This window comes from Ailuropoda melanoleuca, chromosome 4 (genome assembly GCF_002007445.2).
Source record: "Ailuropoda melanoleuca isolate Jingjing chromosome 4, ASM200744v2, whole genome shotgun sequence".
In the NCBI taxonomy this organism is placed as follows: Eukaryota; Metazoa; Chordata; class Mammalia; order Carnivora; family Ursidae; genus Ailuropoda; species Ailuropoda melanoleuca.
The window spans coordinates 1482586-1497643 of NC_048221.1; the positions used below are offsets into that span (position 1 = coordinate 1482586).

Consider the following 15058-nt stretch of genomic DNA (forward strand, 5'->3'; position numbering starts at 1 on the left):
GGGGCAGACGGGGGAGCAGCGCCACCGAGTTGGGGGTCTCCCGCCGGGACCCCCGAGGGAGCGCGGTGCATACGGCGCCACGTAGACGCGGCCGGGGCCGCCTTCGTCGGGGGGCGGTCGTGTTCGCCTCCCGGGGCCAGGGCTCCCCGACGACGCGCGTCTGCCGCAGGTGGCAGGGTCTCTGACGGCGCCCCCTGGGCTGGCCGTGGAGATGGGGGGGCGCCCCGCCGACGCGGTCCTGAGCCCGGAGGCCGTCGGGCCGCGGATGGGGGGGTACCCAGACGCCAGCCGTGCAAAATGGAGGCGACTTTGGGGCCTGTTTACACTGCGCAGCAAATGGCTGCTGGCGCTGCCGAGCGCGCCGATTGTGAAAACCTCCCTCGGGGCCGCGGGCCGCGTCTGCCGCGATGACGCAACCCCGAGGCCCGTGGGGAGGGTGCGGGAGGGCTCCGCCCGGGGCGCCGCTCGAGGCTGGCCCGGCTGGGAGGCTGCCGGAGGCCAGGAAGAGCCGGCGGTTCGGTTTTCTGCGCGGCCTGCGGGGAGGAGAAGGGCAAGTCGACGCGGTGCGGGTGGAAAACGGGAAGTCTTTCGGAGGACAGGGAGGGTTCGGGCCGGGGCAGCCCCGGGGCTTGGTGTAAGACGGCTCGGAGGGGCAGGGACGAGCCCGGGGGCCCTTCGAGCCCCAAGCGCTGGCCCGCTGCCCTGACAGGCGGAAGTGGCCGTGGCTCGCAGTGTAAACACGAGCCTGGCTGAGGGCGGTGACAGGGAGGGCCCTGGCTTTCTGCTGGGCCTTGGGGGACTCCTCCCAGTTGGGCTGAGCGCCCCGTTTCTTCCAGTTCCAGGGTCTCTCCTAACTGCTGTAGTAACCTGGGTCCAGGGCCTCGGTGGTGCTCCTGATGTCCCTCACCCACCCCTGAAGATCCCAGGTGGGCGAGGGAATAGTCAGAGGGATCACAATCTTTCAGCTAATTTATTTTACTCTGTAAGTACCCCGTCCTTCTGGCTGCCGTGGGGGGGGGTAGCACACCTGTGTGCACCTGCTTCTCACCTCCACGGCTTGTTTAACCTTCAGGGTTGGGTTCCCACTGGGGTCTGGGCGTCCCTGGAGCCCCTGTACTGGCCCCAGCGCCCTTCTCCCCTGTCCAGACAGCATTGCGCGGCGGGGGGGGGGGGGGGCTTTTTTGTGCCNACCTGGGTCCAGGGCCTCGGTGGTGCTCCTGATGTCCCTCACCCACCCCTGAAGATCCCAGGTGGGCGAGGGAATCGTCAGAGGGATCACAATCTTTCAGCTAATTTATTTTACTCTGATAATCGGCTGAATGTAACAGAGGAACTAACGTCTAACAGCAAGACGAGGATACTGCACGTCCAGACCAGGCTCACAGGTTCCAAACACATTAACTGGAGAGCCGTGCTGAGCAGCGGCTGCCTCTACGTCGAGATCCCGGGCGGCGCTCTGCCCGAGGGGAGCAAGGACAGGTGAGGGCGGGGCTGAGTCAGGAGCCAGGCCGGCCCTCCTCGTTTTGGGGTGCTGAGGCTTTTCTGTGGGCCGGCGGTTCTCAGGAGAATCAGTCCCTGGGGCTGGGGGGGGGAGCTGTGGCGGTGGTGACCGGGGTGTTGCTCCGCCGTGAATGCCAGCAGCATGAGTGGAGGGGTGCTCCCCAGAAATGAGCTGGGGGCCTCTGGGCATGGCTGGCGGAGCTGATGTCGGCCTTTCAGCTTCGCAGTTCTTCTCGAGTTCGCGGAGGAGCAGCTCCGCGCTGCCCGTGTCTTCATCTGCTTTCACAAGAACCGCGATGACAGAGGTAGGGGGCTCCGGTGCCTGCTGCCCGGGGTGGTGGGGCCGGCGGGGTGGGGGCCGGCGCACAGGGTCGTGCCACGCCTACAGGGCGCTGGTGGCCCCAGCAGCGGCTCTGACTCCGTTTCCCCTGCAGCCGCCTTGCTCCGGACCTTCAGCTTTTTGGGCTTTGAGATTGTGAGACCGGGGCATCCCCTTGTCCCCAAGAGACCCGACGCTTGCTTCATGGCCTACACGTTTGAGAGAGAGTCTTCGGGTGAGGAGGAGTAGTGGCCGTGCCGCCTGCATCCCTCGCGCTTTGCCGCCGGAGCCCTGGATCGCAGTCCCTTGCGTGTCGCGTGTAGTGCGGGTGGCGGGCCCGACAGCTGCGCTGGGGTGCGGACGGCAGGTCCGCTCATCTCTGCTGGGTTCGTCCGCATGTTGTGATTGTGCAAATAAACGCTCACTCCAAATTAGCGGTATATTTCTTGAAGTTTAATATTGTGTTTGTGATACTGAAGTATTTGCTTTAATTCTAAATAAAAGTTTATATTTTACTTTTTTATTGCTGGTTTAAGATGATTCCGATTGTCCCTGTATCTGGAGGAGGAGTTTCTCATTTGATGGTTCTTGGAAATCTTAGGTCGCTTACCTTGCAAAGATCGGTGTTAGTCTACCTTCTAGTGCTCTGAAAAATCTGAATAAAAGTGATGACACCTCCAAGACCTGTGTTGGCTCAGTGGTGTTCCCCCAGCCACCGTCCCCACCCACCATCCCGGGGCTGGAGGGTGTGGGGCAGGGTGGCGTGCGTGTGTCCTGAGCTGTGTGACGACCATCCGTGAGGGGAACCGCTTCACCTCTCCGGCCCCAGCCGGTGCCTGTGGGGTGCCTGTGGGATCGATGCAGAGCCAGGCCCCGGGGCTGTGGGCTGCCTCTGTACCTCACGTTTTCACGGCCCTTCACAGCAGCCTGGCTGCCCACCCCAAACCTGGGCCTGCTGCTCCCGTACCTTATCTGGCTTGCCATGCTGCCTGCTGGCTGAGTTCCTGCTCGCCCTGAACTGGTTCACCTCTGCCCCGGTCGCTGTGTGGGGTGTGGCCTGGGCTGCCTGGGACTTGAGGTGCTGAGGCGTGGGGGTGTGTCTCAACTTGGGCAAGGTTATGCTGGGGCAGGAGCGCCCTGGCGGTGGGGGTCACAGCAGGGATGCAGGAAGGCAGACAGGAGGGGCCTGCAGAGGGTCCGCTGGGGTGAGGGGGTGTCCAGAAGGCCCAAGATCGGCAGGGCTGCAGCGCCACCTGCTAGCCACGTCTGGGAGCATGGCCTAGATATTCACCTTCAGGCCTCTGCTGAGAGGCTGGAAAAGGAGGCATCTTTTATGGAGCAGGAAAGGTACTTGCAGGGGCTGGAATATATCTGGGGCTGGGGTAGGCTTGTCCAGTTACCTGAGGTTGGAGCTGGCCTTTAAAGGTCTGAAGGGACAGCTGGACGACACTCCAGTCTCGGGGGAACGCAAGGATGGATGAAGGGCTTTGGAGTTGGGGTGTTGAAGGATGAATAGGAGTCTGAAGCAGACGAGTAGAGGGAGAGTGATCGAGGGGAAGAAACAGCTTGGGCAAGTTCTGGAGGTCAGAAAGCTCCACAGGGAGGCAATGTGGCAGGAAGGGTTGGCCAGAGAGCTGTGGAGCTGTTGGAGGAGCCCTACTGTATTCTGAGGGTACTAAGGAGCCATGGGAGATGCTTGAGCAGGAGAGGAACCTCCAGGTTAGCCATGATGGGGGAGGGGAAGTGAGGGGGCATGACTGGAGGCCCCAGAGGCAAGGGCAGTGGGGCCTCTCAGGGCTTGTGTGTCCATTTTTTCAGAGGTGTGAACTGAGACCTTCTCCCTTAGGTTCCCTGACGAGTCTTTCTTGCCAGTTTATTCCATCATCCTATGTGATTAAACACCTACTGTGTGTTAAGCCTGGCTTCTGCCCTCAGGGAACTCGCAGCCTGGTGGGTGAGGTGGCCATATGGCAGGCCGTGAGATATATACTTCTGGGTGGTGATGGGTGCTCTGGTAGGGGAGCGAGCGGGGAGGGACGGGGAGGAGCGACAGTGGGCCCAGGAGGGGCAACTTTATTTGCTTAGAGGAGGTGAGATTCAGGCAGTCTGGCAGAGGGAGTGGCCCATGCAGAAGCGTGGCGGCCGGATGGAATTGAATTTCACGGAGGAAGAGCGCGGAGGCCAGGGTGGGTGGAGAGAGTGGGGCAGGTAGAAGGCACAGGACGCCGTGGGGACGCTTGGGCAGGTGAGTCCAGGCTCCTCTGGGGCGGGCTGTGCTGGGTGGGCTGGGTGTCTCAGGTTCTAGGAGCTTCCCTCCCCCCTGGAGACCCAAGCGGGTCTAGACGAGTACATTCGTACGAAGAGTCACTGGCCACCCTCAGCACGAGGGGGTGCTCCGGGGCCAGAGATGGCTCTGCTACCATCACGGAGGACAGTGTCCACCTTCTCACCGAGGCCGTGACCCTCAGACTCGAGCACCGGAAGGGCAGCCTCGCTTCTGCTGGAAGGTGGGGGGAGGGGCTGCACCCCCACACAGACCTTGGCCAACGGGGAGTGCCCACCCCTGGAAGAGGGGTGGGCCGTCCTGGCGTCAGAAAGCCTCAGGAGGCACCGGCCATTAGCCCCCAGCCCCCGGCCTTCCTGGGGAGGACTTGGGCCTAAGTCCCCAGCGTGGAAGGGGCGGGCATTGGAGAGGAGGTGGCCACAGTCCTGCACTCTTTCTGGAAGAGGGTGTCCCCTCTATCATGCGGGCAATCTCCACTGGCCTTCTAGCCCCAGTCCCGGGAAGGGTGCCTACCTCTCGGCGAGGCCCTTGGAAGACATCAGTCCCACAACAGTGCCAGGGCGTGGCCCAGGGAGGCCTCCGTGGCCTCAGCCAGGTATTCGCAGCACAGCCAGTCCTCCAGGCCCAGCGCCTCCCCAGCCGCGGCCCGCTCGGCCAGGTGCAGGACCAGCAGCGCGCGGCGCACCTGCAGCCAGGGCCCTAGCGGGGCTCCCTGGCGGAGCAGCTCAGGCCCCGGCCCCCAGAGCAGCGCCTGCAGTGCACCCCGCGTCTGGGCCGCCGAGGGTCTCGAGCGGGCCAGCTGGGCCGCCAGGGTCTCCAGGCCGGCCGCCAAGGGCGTGGCCGAGGGCGCAGCAGGGCCGAGCAGGACGCGGAGCAGGCGGCTCAGCTGCCGCGCGTGGCCGCCCGGCGGACCCGCGGGCCGTGGGTGGACGCGGCCAAAGTCGGCCAGCAGCAGGCGTGGGGGCCCTGCCGCTGCACAGCCCCGTGGTGCCGCCAGCAGCAGGTTCTCAGGCCGGAGCTCTGCCAGCACCGCGCCCCACGCCTCCAGGTGCTCCAGGGCTGAGCTCAGCTGCAGCAGCAGCAGGGCCACCAGCCGGGGGAACTCCGCATGCCGCGGCCGCCTGCCCGCCTCTGACAGCCACTGGCTCACCGTGCGCTCGGGCACCTCAGCTGCCAGCACCACGGGGCCTCTCCAGGGCACATCCGGCAGCGCGCCCTCGGGCACCAGGCCACACAGCTCCTGGAGGTTGAAGTGTGGGGCCAGCGAGGCCTGCAGCTCCAGGCCCCACGGGTGGGGCTCCTCTGCTCCCGGCTTGGGCACCTGAGGGGCACAGGGGGGGCCATCAGGGACCTGACCGCGGAAGCCTTCCCGCCCGCCCTGCCGGTGCCCCCTGCGGTTGGGGAGGGGGAAGCGGCTGCTCGGCCTCCAGCAGCAGGAGTTACGGTGAATTCAGAGGTCTGTTGCCCACGTGATTTTAGGGAACGCTCTGCTACAGAGGGTGGTGTTTCGGGGCCAAAGTGCAGCCTGCCAAGGGGCGCGAGGAAGGGGGCCGCGCAGGGGCCAGGGCCGCGCTGTCCAGGAGAAATACGACTCGGGCCGCGGTGTAATTGAACATCTCCAGTAGCCACATTGTAAACGTGGTAAGAAATGTGAACATAAATTTCACACTCTATTTTATTTGACCCAATATATCCAAAACGTTATCACGCAAGAGTCGTGGACGTCAGAGCTACTAATGAGGTGTTTCGCATTGTGGTTATGTTTTGATCGTGGGTCCTGGAGATCTGGTGTGCAGCTGACAGCACATGTCCGTGGGGACCAGCCCTGTTTCAAGGGCTCAGAAGTCCCAGCGGCCAGCGGCTGCAGTACTGGACAGCAAAGCTCTTTCTGGAAGCTCGGGGGAGCATCAGCTCTGGGAATTACACTAGAATCACCTGGGGGGGGTTAAAAAGTACGCCCCCAGGACCCTCCGGGCTGCAGCCAGGACCCCATGGTCCGCTCCACAGGAGGCCCGCGACACCGTGCTCCCTCAGTGCTCCAGGGTGCGGAAAGGACAGGCTCCTGCCAGCCCGGGTTGTCTAATGGCCGGGGACCCACCAAAACGGTGGTGGGTGTGACGCGGGGTGGCTTAACGGGGATCTTTCCTTTTCCTGAGTAGCACATAAAAACGGAAGGATCTTATGACAGTGTGGTGATAGTTGCGTCGCACAGGGAGTGCGGGGAGCCGGTGGGCAGGGCATCTTGGGGTCCTCAGAGCGGCTCAGGGCACCCGGAAGGGCTCCGACATTTGACGGTGGCCGATGATGGTCATTAATGAGGTGGCCACCAGCCGCCTGTGTCTGCTGAACTCAGCGGCTGCCTAGCGCCGGAGTTCGCTGGAGACTGCGTTAAAATGAACTCCTGGGCTCCTGGGAGGCGTGGGGGGTTAAGACGACCAGGGAGTCACAGGCCTGCGGCCCCATGCTTCAGAAAGTTGGTTCCCAGGGCTGACGGTGTTAGTTTGCGTTAGTTGCAAAATAAGCGGGGAGATCCGAGCTGTCTGTGTTCTGGGATATGCCCAAGAGGGGACCCTGGGAAAGTTCCGGGGGGGGTGGCGGGCTCACCTTGGCAGCCAGCATGTGCCACGCCTCGTCGCCCACCCGCACCAGGCGGTAGTACAAGGCATCCCCACTCTCCGTGCACGGCGAGCTGTCCAGGAGGCGGAAGCCATGGCCTGGGTGGCAGGGGCCTGGACGGCCCCCCAGCAGCCGGGCCTGGAGCCGGGCGTGCACGGTGCGCAGGCCCTCCAGCTGCCGGGCCTCCAGCATGGTGCTCACGGCCTCGGGGCAATGCAGGTCGTGCAAGGCGAGGCCCAGCAGGCCGCGGAAGTGCAGCTCCGCAGGGGGACCGGCGGCCCAAGCTTGGCCGTTGCCTGCCTGGCTTTCATCCACACTGTGGGACCCCAGAAGGGGCCTCCGAGGCTGCCCTGCGGGAGCAGGGCTATAGCTGGGCACCCTGTGGGTGGGCAGGGACTGGGTCCTGGCCAGGGTCTTCTTGGGCAGGGGTGGGGGCAGGGGCTGCGAGTCAGTCGAGAGGGGCCCAGATGTCCGGGGGCGGCAGGCCTTGGAGGGCAGCAGTTGGGCGCGGACCTCACCTGGGGGGCAGCGGGGAAGGGGGTGAGGACATGCGGAGTTCCCCCCCTCCCCCCCCCTGCTACCGCTGCCCCCGCTACAGAATGAGAGGAGTGGCCCCCTGGGGCACGAATGCCTGTTCCCAGTCTACGGAGGAGGAGTGACAGCGGTGGCAGAGAGGTGGGGGCCCACACCAGGCGACCCTGTGTCCCTGCGTGGCTCTAGCCAGATGCCCCCACCCTTGTGAACTCCAGCTTGCTCACGTTACAAGCTGATGATCCCCTGCTTTCCTCCATTCTCAGCAGAGCGTTAGGGAGGACGCGGCAAGCGAGCTGAGCGGCCCTCAGGCACAGGGCTCCCCAAAGGGTAACCAGAGCCTCAGCCCTTCAGCTTGGCCACCCGCCCCTGCTGGCCCGCGTCCCCCAGCCGGGCCCCGGGGGAGCTCACCGAGGTTGCTGTAGGTGGGCTGAGTCGGCCAGGTGGGAGCGTCAGGCCCAGGGGTCTCACTGGGTGGCTCATGGTCGCTCATGCTGGCGGGGGGATGGGAGGGGAGGTCAGAGTTGGGGGCACGTGGGGGTGGGCACGCATGGGGTGTCGATGGTGTGGGAGGGGTGCGGGGAGCTAGGCGAAAGTGGGGGCAGTCTCAGTCTTCATGCCCCATTTGACCTGCTGGTGGCCCTGGGACGGTGTGTCGCCCTCTCTGGGCTCCTTTCCTCATGGGTGAGGCAGGAACGTCAACTTCTCAGGACAGTGGGAAGGACCCTGTGCTTTTGCGACATGGACTGAACAGAATGTCCAGCTGTGAGGGCAGGCCAGGGATGGGGGGTCAGCTGGGGGCCCAGCGACACACCAGCGACCCGTGCAGGGGGCCTCCTTCCCAGAGCTCGGCAACCTGGTCCCCGGCCCTGCCCCACCCAGACCCCCGTCACCCCAACCTCCACAAGGTGCTGCCTCTGCCCCCCCCACCCCAGCACCCCTCCGGGAGCCCATACCTGCAGGACTGGAGTGACCGGGAGCAGGGGCAGGGGTGGCCTTGGGGTCGAGCACCCAGGCGCTGCTGCCCCTGACCGGTCAGGCTGACCTGTGGCCCGCGGCCGGCCGGAAGCGCCGTGCAACTGTCAGACCGCAGGGAGGGGGTGCTCTCTGCATCACTTCCCCAGGACGTGCTCCCGCCTGCCCGCCTGCCCACAGACGCCTCCCTCAGAGATGCAAAGGGCATTCCAGGCAGAGGGCGTGGTGTGGGGGAGGGGTGACGCTGGATGGCCCCAGAGCCCCCAGGAGGGGGGCAGCAGCGGGAGCCAGATATGCTGGGCTGCCCACCCCCAGCGAGGGCAGGGAACCCCGGCAGCGCCTGGGCAGTGAGAAACGCCACTGGGCGGCTCTTTCCTCGTGGCTCTTGCTTCCCCTTCTGCGGGGTCATCTGAGAAGCCCCCAGCGCCCGCTGCCCACCCCCACCGCCTGGGACCCTGGGGGGGCCAGCGGAGCAAGCGCCTTCCTGCGTTGTTCTGGGACAGTTGGTCTACGGTGGTCACACGTGCAAAAGCAAGAATGGGGAAATCCAGGGGACCAGACGCAGAAAGTCCAGCTGTGTCTGGGCCGAAGGTGCGACGGGCGCCCGGCTGCGCGTGCAGCCTCCTGCCACGTGAAGGGAAAACCACGACATCCCCATGCTGCAGTCGCAAGGGCATTTGCGCTGGATTCCCCCCTGCCTCCTGCTGTCTCCCTCCAGGGCGGTGAGCCCTGTGGGGTCGTACAGCCCCGTCCAGGCACGGAGCTTGGTCCTCCGGGCGTGGCCGGGTACCCCATCCTACCCGAGGCCTGGGTGTGGGGAATTCGTGACCACCTTCCCCACGGGTCCCCTGCCCACGTTTCGGGCAAAACGCACCAGCTGAGCTCGAGGCATTTCCAGGGTGAGTTTCTGTAACTTGATCCTATATTTTCCCTTTTCCCAAACTCAGCTTCCTAAACGGATAGAATTAACGCTCTCCGTCTGTCGTCGTGGGGCGCCCTGTGACCCGGGCGGCTTTGGAACCTCAGGACAGGAGGGGTGTGGGGGTGAGGGGGCGGGCTCCAAGATGAGCCCAAGGGCCGGATTCCACAAACCCAGGGCCGTCCCCGGTGGGACCAGACATGCCTCCTCTCTGCCCACACCCTTCTGGTGCCAGTCTCGCTCAGCCCATCAGGGACCCTTGGGGGCCCCCCCAGCCAGCTCCTGGCTCTGACCCCGACTGGGGGAGAGCATGCCAGGCGCCCACCTTGGGTGCAGGAGGTAAGGTGAGGCCAAACACCCCCACCCCGTAATCAGGGTAAAGAACTTTTCCACGAATATTTAAGAATCCTAGTTGGCTCCCGGTGGTGGCCGTGGGTCGCCCAGCCGTTTTTGTAAATGACGTTTTATTAGAACCAGGGCCAGGCAGGGTCGTGCAGGGCAGATCCTATTTTTACTTAAGAGATGGATTGTTGCTCACTGTGGGTCGGGACAGGAAGTCATTTGTTTGTGGAATGTTGATTTTGATGGCTGAGTTCTGGCCTTCCCCTTCAAATCCGTGCCTGAGGCGAGGGCCTCACTCACCCCTGCCTGGTGCCTGCCCTGCTGTGGCAGCCACGTGGCCAAGCCGGTGGGGGGGGGCGCTGGGGGTGAGCCTACGGGCCAGGCTGGGACCTGAGGGTGATGTCTCCAGGGACTTTGCCGCCCAGGGTGGGGGAGGGTGGCGGGCAGGGGTGCCGGGGGGATCCGCCGCCTGCCTCAGGCTGGCCTTTCCTCCGAGTGCTCCCAGGGGCCTTTGCAGGAGGGGAGAGCAGAGCGCCCAGCAGCCCGCGGGGCCCGGTGGGCCCGCCTCCTCGGAGGCTCAGGAATGGGGCCTGTTTGCCTTGGGTCCCCACCATCTACATGGGAGTCGCCCCGGGCCGGCCTCGCCTGGACACTCCGCCTCGGGGTCAGCCTCTGCAGGGCCAGCCTCTGTGCGTCCTGCTGGGCTGGGGTGCCCACGGGATGTCAAATGCTCACGGATTCCACACGACGCGGGCCTTCCCAAGAAAAATGCCCCCGTTTTTGTGCTGGGCAGAGTTACGGCCCCCAAAGATGTCCATGCCCAGGACTATGAACCTGTTATGTGGCATGGCAGGGAAACTGAGGCTGCTAATGAGATGAGGTGGGGGTGAGCCTGGGCTCCCGGGGGGCCCGGCGTCCTCACGAGGTCCTCACGAGAGGGAGGCAGAGGGTGGGAGGCCCAGAGACGGGCAGACCCCGCGCTGCTGGCGGTGAGGATAGAGGGGGGGCTGCAGGCTGGGAAGAGGCAGGAGCCGGGTCTCCCTGGGGCCCCCGGCGGTGGAGGGGACACCGGCCCTCCAGTCTATATTTCTGAGCCCAGAACTGTCACCTAATAAATCTCAGTTGTTTTAAGCCACTCAGTTTCGTTTCGGGGTGTCCCTGCACACTGCTCGGGAGGGCACTGGCCGGAGGGGCCTGGACGAGAGGGGAGGTGCATGAAAAGTGGGTCTGTGCCGGGAAGATGGGGCTCGCAGACGCGTGACGTGTGGGCCCGGCTGGAGGAAACCGCACACTATTCCAGCTCCATCTGGGAGGGGAAATCGAGGCAGGGCTATTCAGTGCCCCCCTCCCAGGCCCAGGCATGATGACTGGAGCCCTGTCCTGTGTGTTGGGGGGACCACAGACAATGTGGGGCTCTGAGCGGCCCCTCCTTGGTTTGGGTCCCCTTTCAGCTTGGCCTTGGAAGGAGGACCCCTCAGCACCACCCCAAGAACAAGACGGGACTCAGGAAATCCCGGGTCTTGGACCTGCTTGGAGCCAGGAGCTGGGCAGTCCCTGTGGAGGGAATGGTTTCTCCGGCTTTTGCTGTGGGAGGACCAGGGAAAGGGAGGCTCCTTGGGGAGGGTCCCAGGGCCAGCGCCTGGCCTAGTGGCTTCTCTGAAATCAGGCACAGAGGGTCAGCCGCAGCCTGCTGCGTCCCGGTCCTGCGGCTGCCTCCTGCAGGGCGGGAAAGGGCGCCTCTTCCCAGCTTCAGACGGGGACCCGTAGGCCCGGAGAGAGGCGCTGCGTGGCACGTGACAGGCCGCTCTTGGCATTCTTGCCCAGGTCAGAGTCTGCTGACCACTGTGACTCGGCCTACCTCCTTCCAGAAAGGGCGGATAAGGGCTTTGTTTAAAAGCTGCCTGCTCTTTAAAATATATGTATTTTTATTTGAGAGAGAGAAAGTGCGTGCACCTGAGTGGGGGTGGGCAGAGGGAGAGCGAGAATCCCAAGCGGACTGGGCGCTGAGCGGGGAGCCTGACGTGGGGCTCGAGCCCGTGACCCGGCGATCACGACCTGAGCCAAAACCAAGTCGGAGGCTCAACCGGCTGAGCCACCCAGGCGCCGCTAATGGCTGCCTGCTCGTAGGGGCCGCCTGGCTGGCTCAGTCAGAAGAGCATGTGACTCTTCATCTCGGGGTTGTGAGTTCGAGCCCCCACGCTGGGGGTTGAGATGACTTAAATAATAAATAAATAGACAAATAAATAAAATTTTTTTAAAAGCTACCTGCTTTTTCTCCGAGTCCCCAGAAGCAGGGAGACTGCTGGGCCCCCCTCAGAAGAGAAGAGACCCCCCTGAGCCTGGAGGGAGGAAGCACAGTGGGGAGCACCCCACCTTCCCTCAGCTGGGGACTCTGGGCGAGTGCCCTCCAACCCCTGACCCTCCCTTTGCCCACCTGTAAAGTGGGATCCTAAGAGGACCCAGCTCTCGGGGCTGCTACCTGCCTGGAAGGAGTTAATACAGGCAGCTGGGAACAGCACCTGGAACAGCATGGGCGCCCCCAAAGCAAGACCTGTGAAGTCATCATAACTCCTTCTGTCTCCACAAGCGCCCCGTGATGCAGGGCCAGCTTTGGGGCTGGAACCAGACAGCTCCCCGGGGACCCCAGCAGCCGCTCCTTCCTGCCCCCACTCCTCCCATGAGAATTAAAAAAAAACCCAACCCCGAAGTCTGTTATTAAATCAGCTCCATTTTTATTGGATTCCAACCAAATACAGCAGGAGGGGGCTGGGGGGCTGGGGGTCTTGGTTCACGTTGGGAGGGGGGTGAGCAGAGGGGGTGGGAGATCCCAATATGCTGACGTTCTGCGAGTCCCAACGCTGCTGAGAACACACCCCTCCCATCGTTGATGCTGAAGGCACTTGGATGTCATTTTGAGGGGCCCTTGGGGTTGTTATGGCAACCAAGGTCAGGAGGATGTGAAGAGAGAAAACCAGTTGGTTCTGCCCGACTCGGGTGGAGTTTATTGCAGGCACCCCCCTGCGGCTGTCGCTAAGGCTTGCCACGAGTGGGGTTGAGGCAGGTGGGAGCAGGACCGGGGTCTCCCGACGTTTCCAGCCACACGGCCGGGGGAGTTCTGTCTGAATTCTGTGCTCAAACCCATCACGGTTGACCCAGCTTTCTGGCTCCTCTCAGAAAGATCCTGAAGGATCCAGGATCCAAGTCAACCATCCAGCCCGTCTGTGGACGCGGCCTCATATGTACGTGCTTCAGTGCATTTGACCTCAGACCTTTGTCACAGACAAGGACCCCCGGGCTCCAGCTGGTTCTCCGTCACCAGCTACGGCTGCTCCCCTGGGCGGGAACAGGCCTGGTTTCGAGCCTTCCTATGAGGTCCTTCAGAATACGGTCCTAACGTCCTGGTGGGTGGCCAAGCTCCTTACTAGTCGAGGGGTCCCACGACATTTCCTGTGCCCCTTCCTCCAACAACGCCCTGTCCTCTGGCCCAGGTGGATGGTGGGGGCAATAATCGGCCTGGGAGAGGCGGTCACGGGTGGAGCCTGTGTGGTGTCTGAAGATTTCTGTAAAACGTCAGCTCCTGTGGCTTACCCCCAGTGATGGGGAGCTCACTATCCGAAGAGTCACAGGGCAGGGACCTTAGGGAAGGTCTTCCTTAACTCGAGCTCCCGTCTGCCTGTGGCTCCCCTACTCTTTAGCCCCAGCTCTGCCCCAAAGTGGCAGAGACCAAGGTGCCTCTGCGACCTTCTCCCAGCAGCGCAGGGCCCCCCTGCAGCCTGCACCCTGTCCTGGCCTTGTTCTCCATTGCTGCCCCTGTGGTGCACTGAACAGGGATCCCCCGGAACCTCCCACACTCTCTGGCCTCATTCCCCACATGCGCACTGGGTCCACTGGGTCATGGGGCTGCACCAGGGATGGTAGGGCTGCACTGGGGGCCCTCTGAGACTGGCTCCGGGGCAGTGTAGACTCAGGACTGAAGCTCACCCCAGCTGGCCTGCTGGAGGGGGACACCCCAGAAGCCATGCTCCCGAGCCAGGGGCCAGGGCAGCTGCCCCTCCCGTGTGGCATGGGCAGAGGAAGCAAGTGGCAGCTGTCGGGGGTGGGGGGCAGAGGAAGCGGGGGAGATGGCTTCTCCTGGTGGGCAGCCCTCCCTGCCGGGCCGGCGGGTCCCGGTGGGGGGAGAGTCTGGGGGCAGGGGCACGGGCCACATGCCGTGTCCTGGGCCCCCAGCGGGAGCGTTACCTGCCCTGCAAGACCTTAGTGCGGCCCCTGAGGTTCCCCGCAGAGCTGGCCGGTGGAGCAGGAGCTGGGTGTGGGCTGAGCGTGTCCCAGGCGTGAGCTGTGCTCTCAGGAGAGCCCTGGGTCTCCACGGCGAGCTCTGCAGCCTGCAGTCGCGTTCAGTGTCAGCTGGGGCTAAGCTGTGTGTCTCGAGTGTGAACTGAGTGTCCGGGTGTGAGCTGTGTGTATCCCAGGTGTGAGCCGGGTGTGTTCCCAGTGTAAACTGGGGCTGTCCCACGTGTGAGCCGTGTGTCTCAGGTGTGGTGTGTGTGTGTCCCGGGTGTGAGCTGGTGTGTCCTGAGTGTGAGCGGGGTATGTCCAGGTGTGAGCTGTGCTCTCACAAGAGCCCTGCGTGCCCGAGGTGAGCTCTGAGCCTGGGGTTCCTGTTCAGGGTCAGCTGGGTAGAGGTGTGTGTGGTCTGCTTTGGAGCTGTGTGTCCAAGAGTGTGTCCTGGGTGTGAACACCTGTGTGCTCGATGTGAGGTGTGCCTTCCCTGTCCTGGATGCAGGCCATCGTCCACCAGGGTGTGAGGGACGTGGGGAGACCCTGGGGCAGCAGCTGTGTGCACACCCCTCCCACCCCCTGTGAACCGCCCGCAGCGAGGGCTCTGGGGTCTTTGAGCTCCCACCACACCGCCACCCCACCCAGCTCAGCGACCACAGCAGGGGCAGGAAGACGGGGCGAAACCTTTAGAAAATGCTTGAGAAACTATGCAAAAGATGAGTGCTGATGAAAAAACAGTCGTGTGGTCGGGTGTCTACAAAACAAGGGGGAAGTTCTGCCGGGAGCCGGCCGCGGGCCGCCCCCGGGAAATGCATAGGTGGTCGTCAGACGGGCGGGCGCTGGGCCGGGCCGTCAGATCATCTTCATGGTGAACTTGCGGGCGCCGCCCTGGCCCGCGGCCGCGGCGGGCCCGTCCACCTTGCGGAAGGAGTACTCCACCGAGAGGTTGTTCTTGTGCTGCCCGCGGCCGCGGCTCCACACGAACAGCAGCAGGAAGCAGAAGAGAACGACGCCCAGGAAGGTGATGCAGCCCATGGCGGCGGACACCAGGATGGTGGTGAGCTCCAGCGGGAGGCGGGCGGCCGCCTGCGTCTCGTTGCGGGCCGCGCTCGGGGTCCGGTTGGCGGCCGGCTCGGGCTGCACTGTCAGCGTGGCGAAGTAGGTGTCGTTGCCACCCGCGTTGCTGGCCACGCACGTGTACGTGCCGCTGTCCTGCGGGCGCGCGCCCTGGATCTCCAGCGTGCCCCCGGGCAGCACGCGCGCGCGCCCCGCGCTGGCGGCGGGTCACGGCGTG

General features: G+C 64.1%; 2 protein-coding genes across 2 annotated transcripts in view; one reads left to right on the forward strand and one right to left on the reverse strand.

The window, feature by feature from the left end:
• The window catches only part of OAZ1 (ornithine decarboxylase antizyme 1), a 3105-nt gene extending 605 nt beyond the window's left edge, over positions 1–2500 (forward strand). The window contains exons 2-5 of the mRNA XM_034657425.1: positions 837–896; positions 1222–1479; positions 1720–1805; positions 1935–2500. Coding sequence (XP_034513316.1) covers positions 837–896; positions 1222–1479; positions 1720–1805; positions 1935–2068 — 538 coding nt within the window. The 3' untranslated portion in view covers positions 2069–2500. The remainder of the gene's footprint in view (positions 1–836; positions 897–1221; positions 1480–1719; positions 1806–1934) is intronic.
• A 937-nt stretch (positions 2501–3437) lies between these two features.
• Positions 3438–8336, reverse strand: PEAK3 (PEAK family member 3). Its single transcript, XM_034657424.1, has 4 exons — positions 8207–8336; positions 7662–7744; positions 6708–7237; positions 3438–5424 (listed from the first exon to the last, which is right to left on the reverse strand). Exons 2-4 carry the CDS (start codon positions 7741–7743, stop codon positions 4642–4644), a joined length of 1395 nt encoding a protein of 464 aa, XP_034513315.1. The 5' UTR covers position 7744; positions 8207–8336; the 3' UTR covers positions 3438–4641.
• Positions 8337–15058: the final 6722 nt, after the last annotated feature.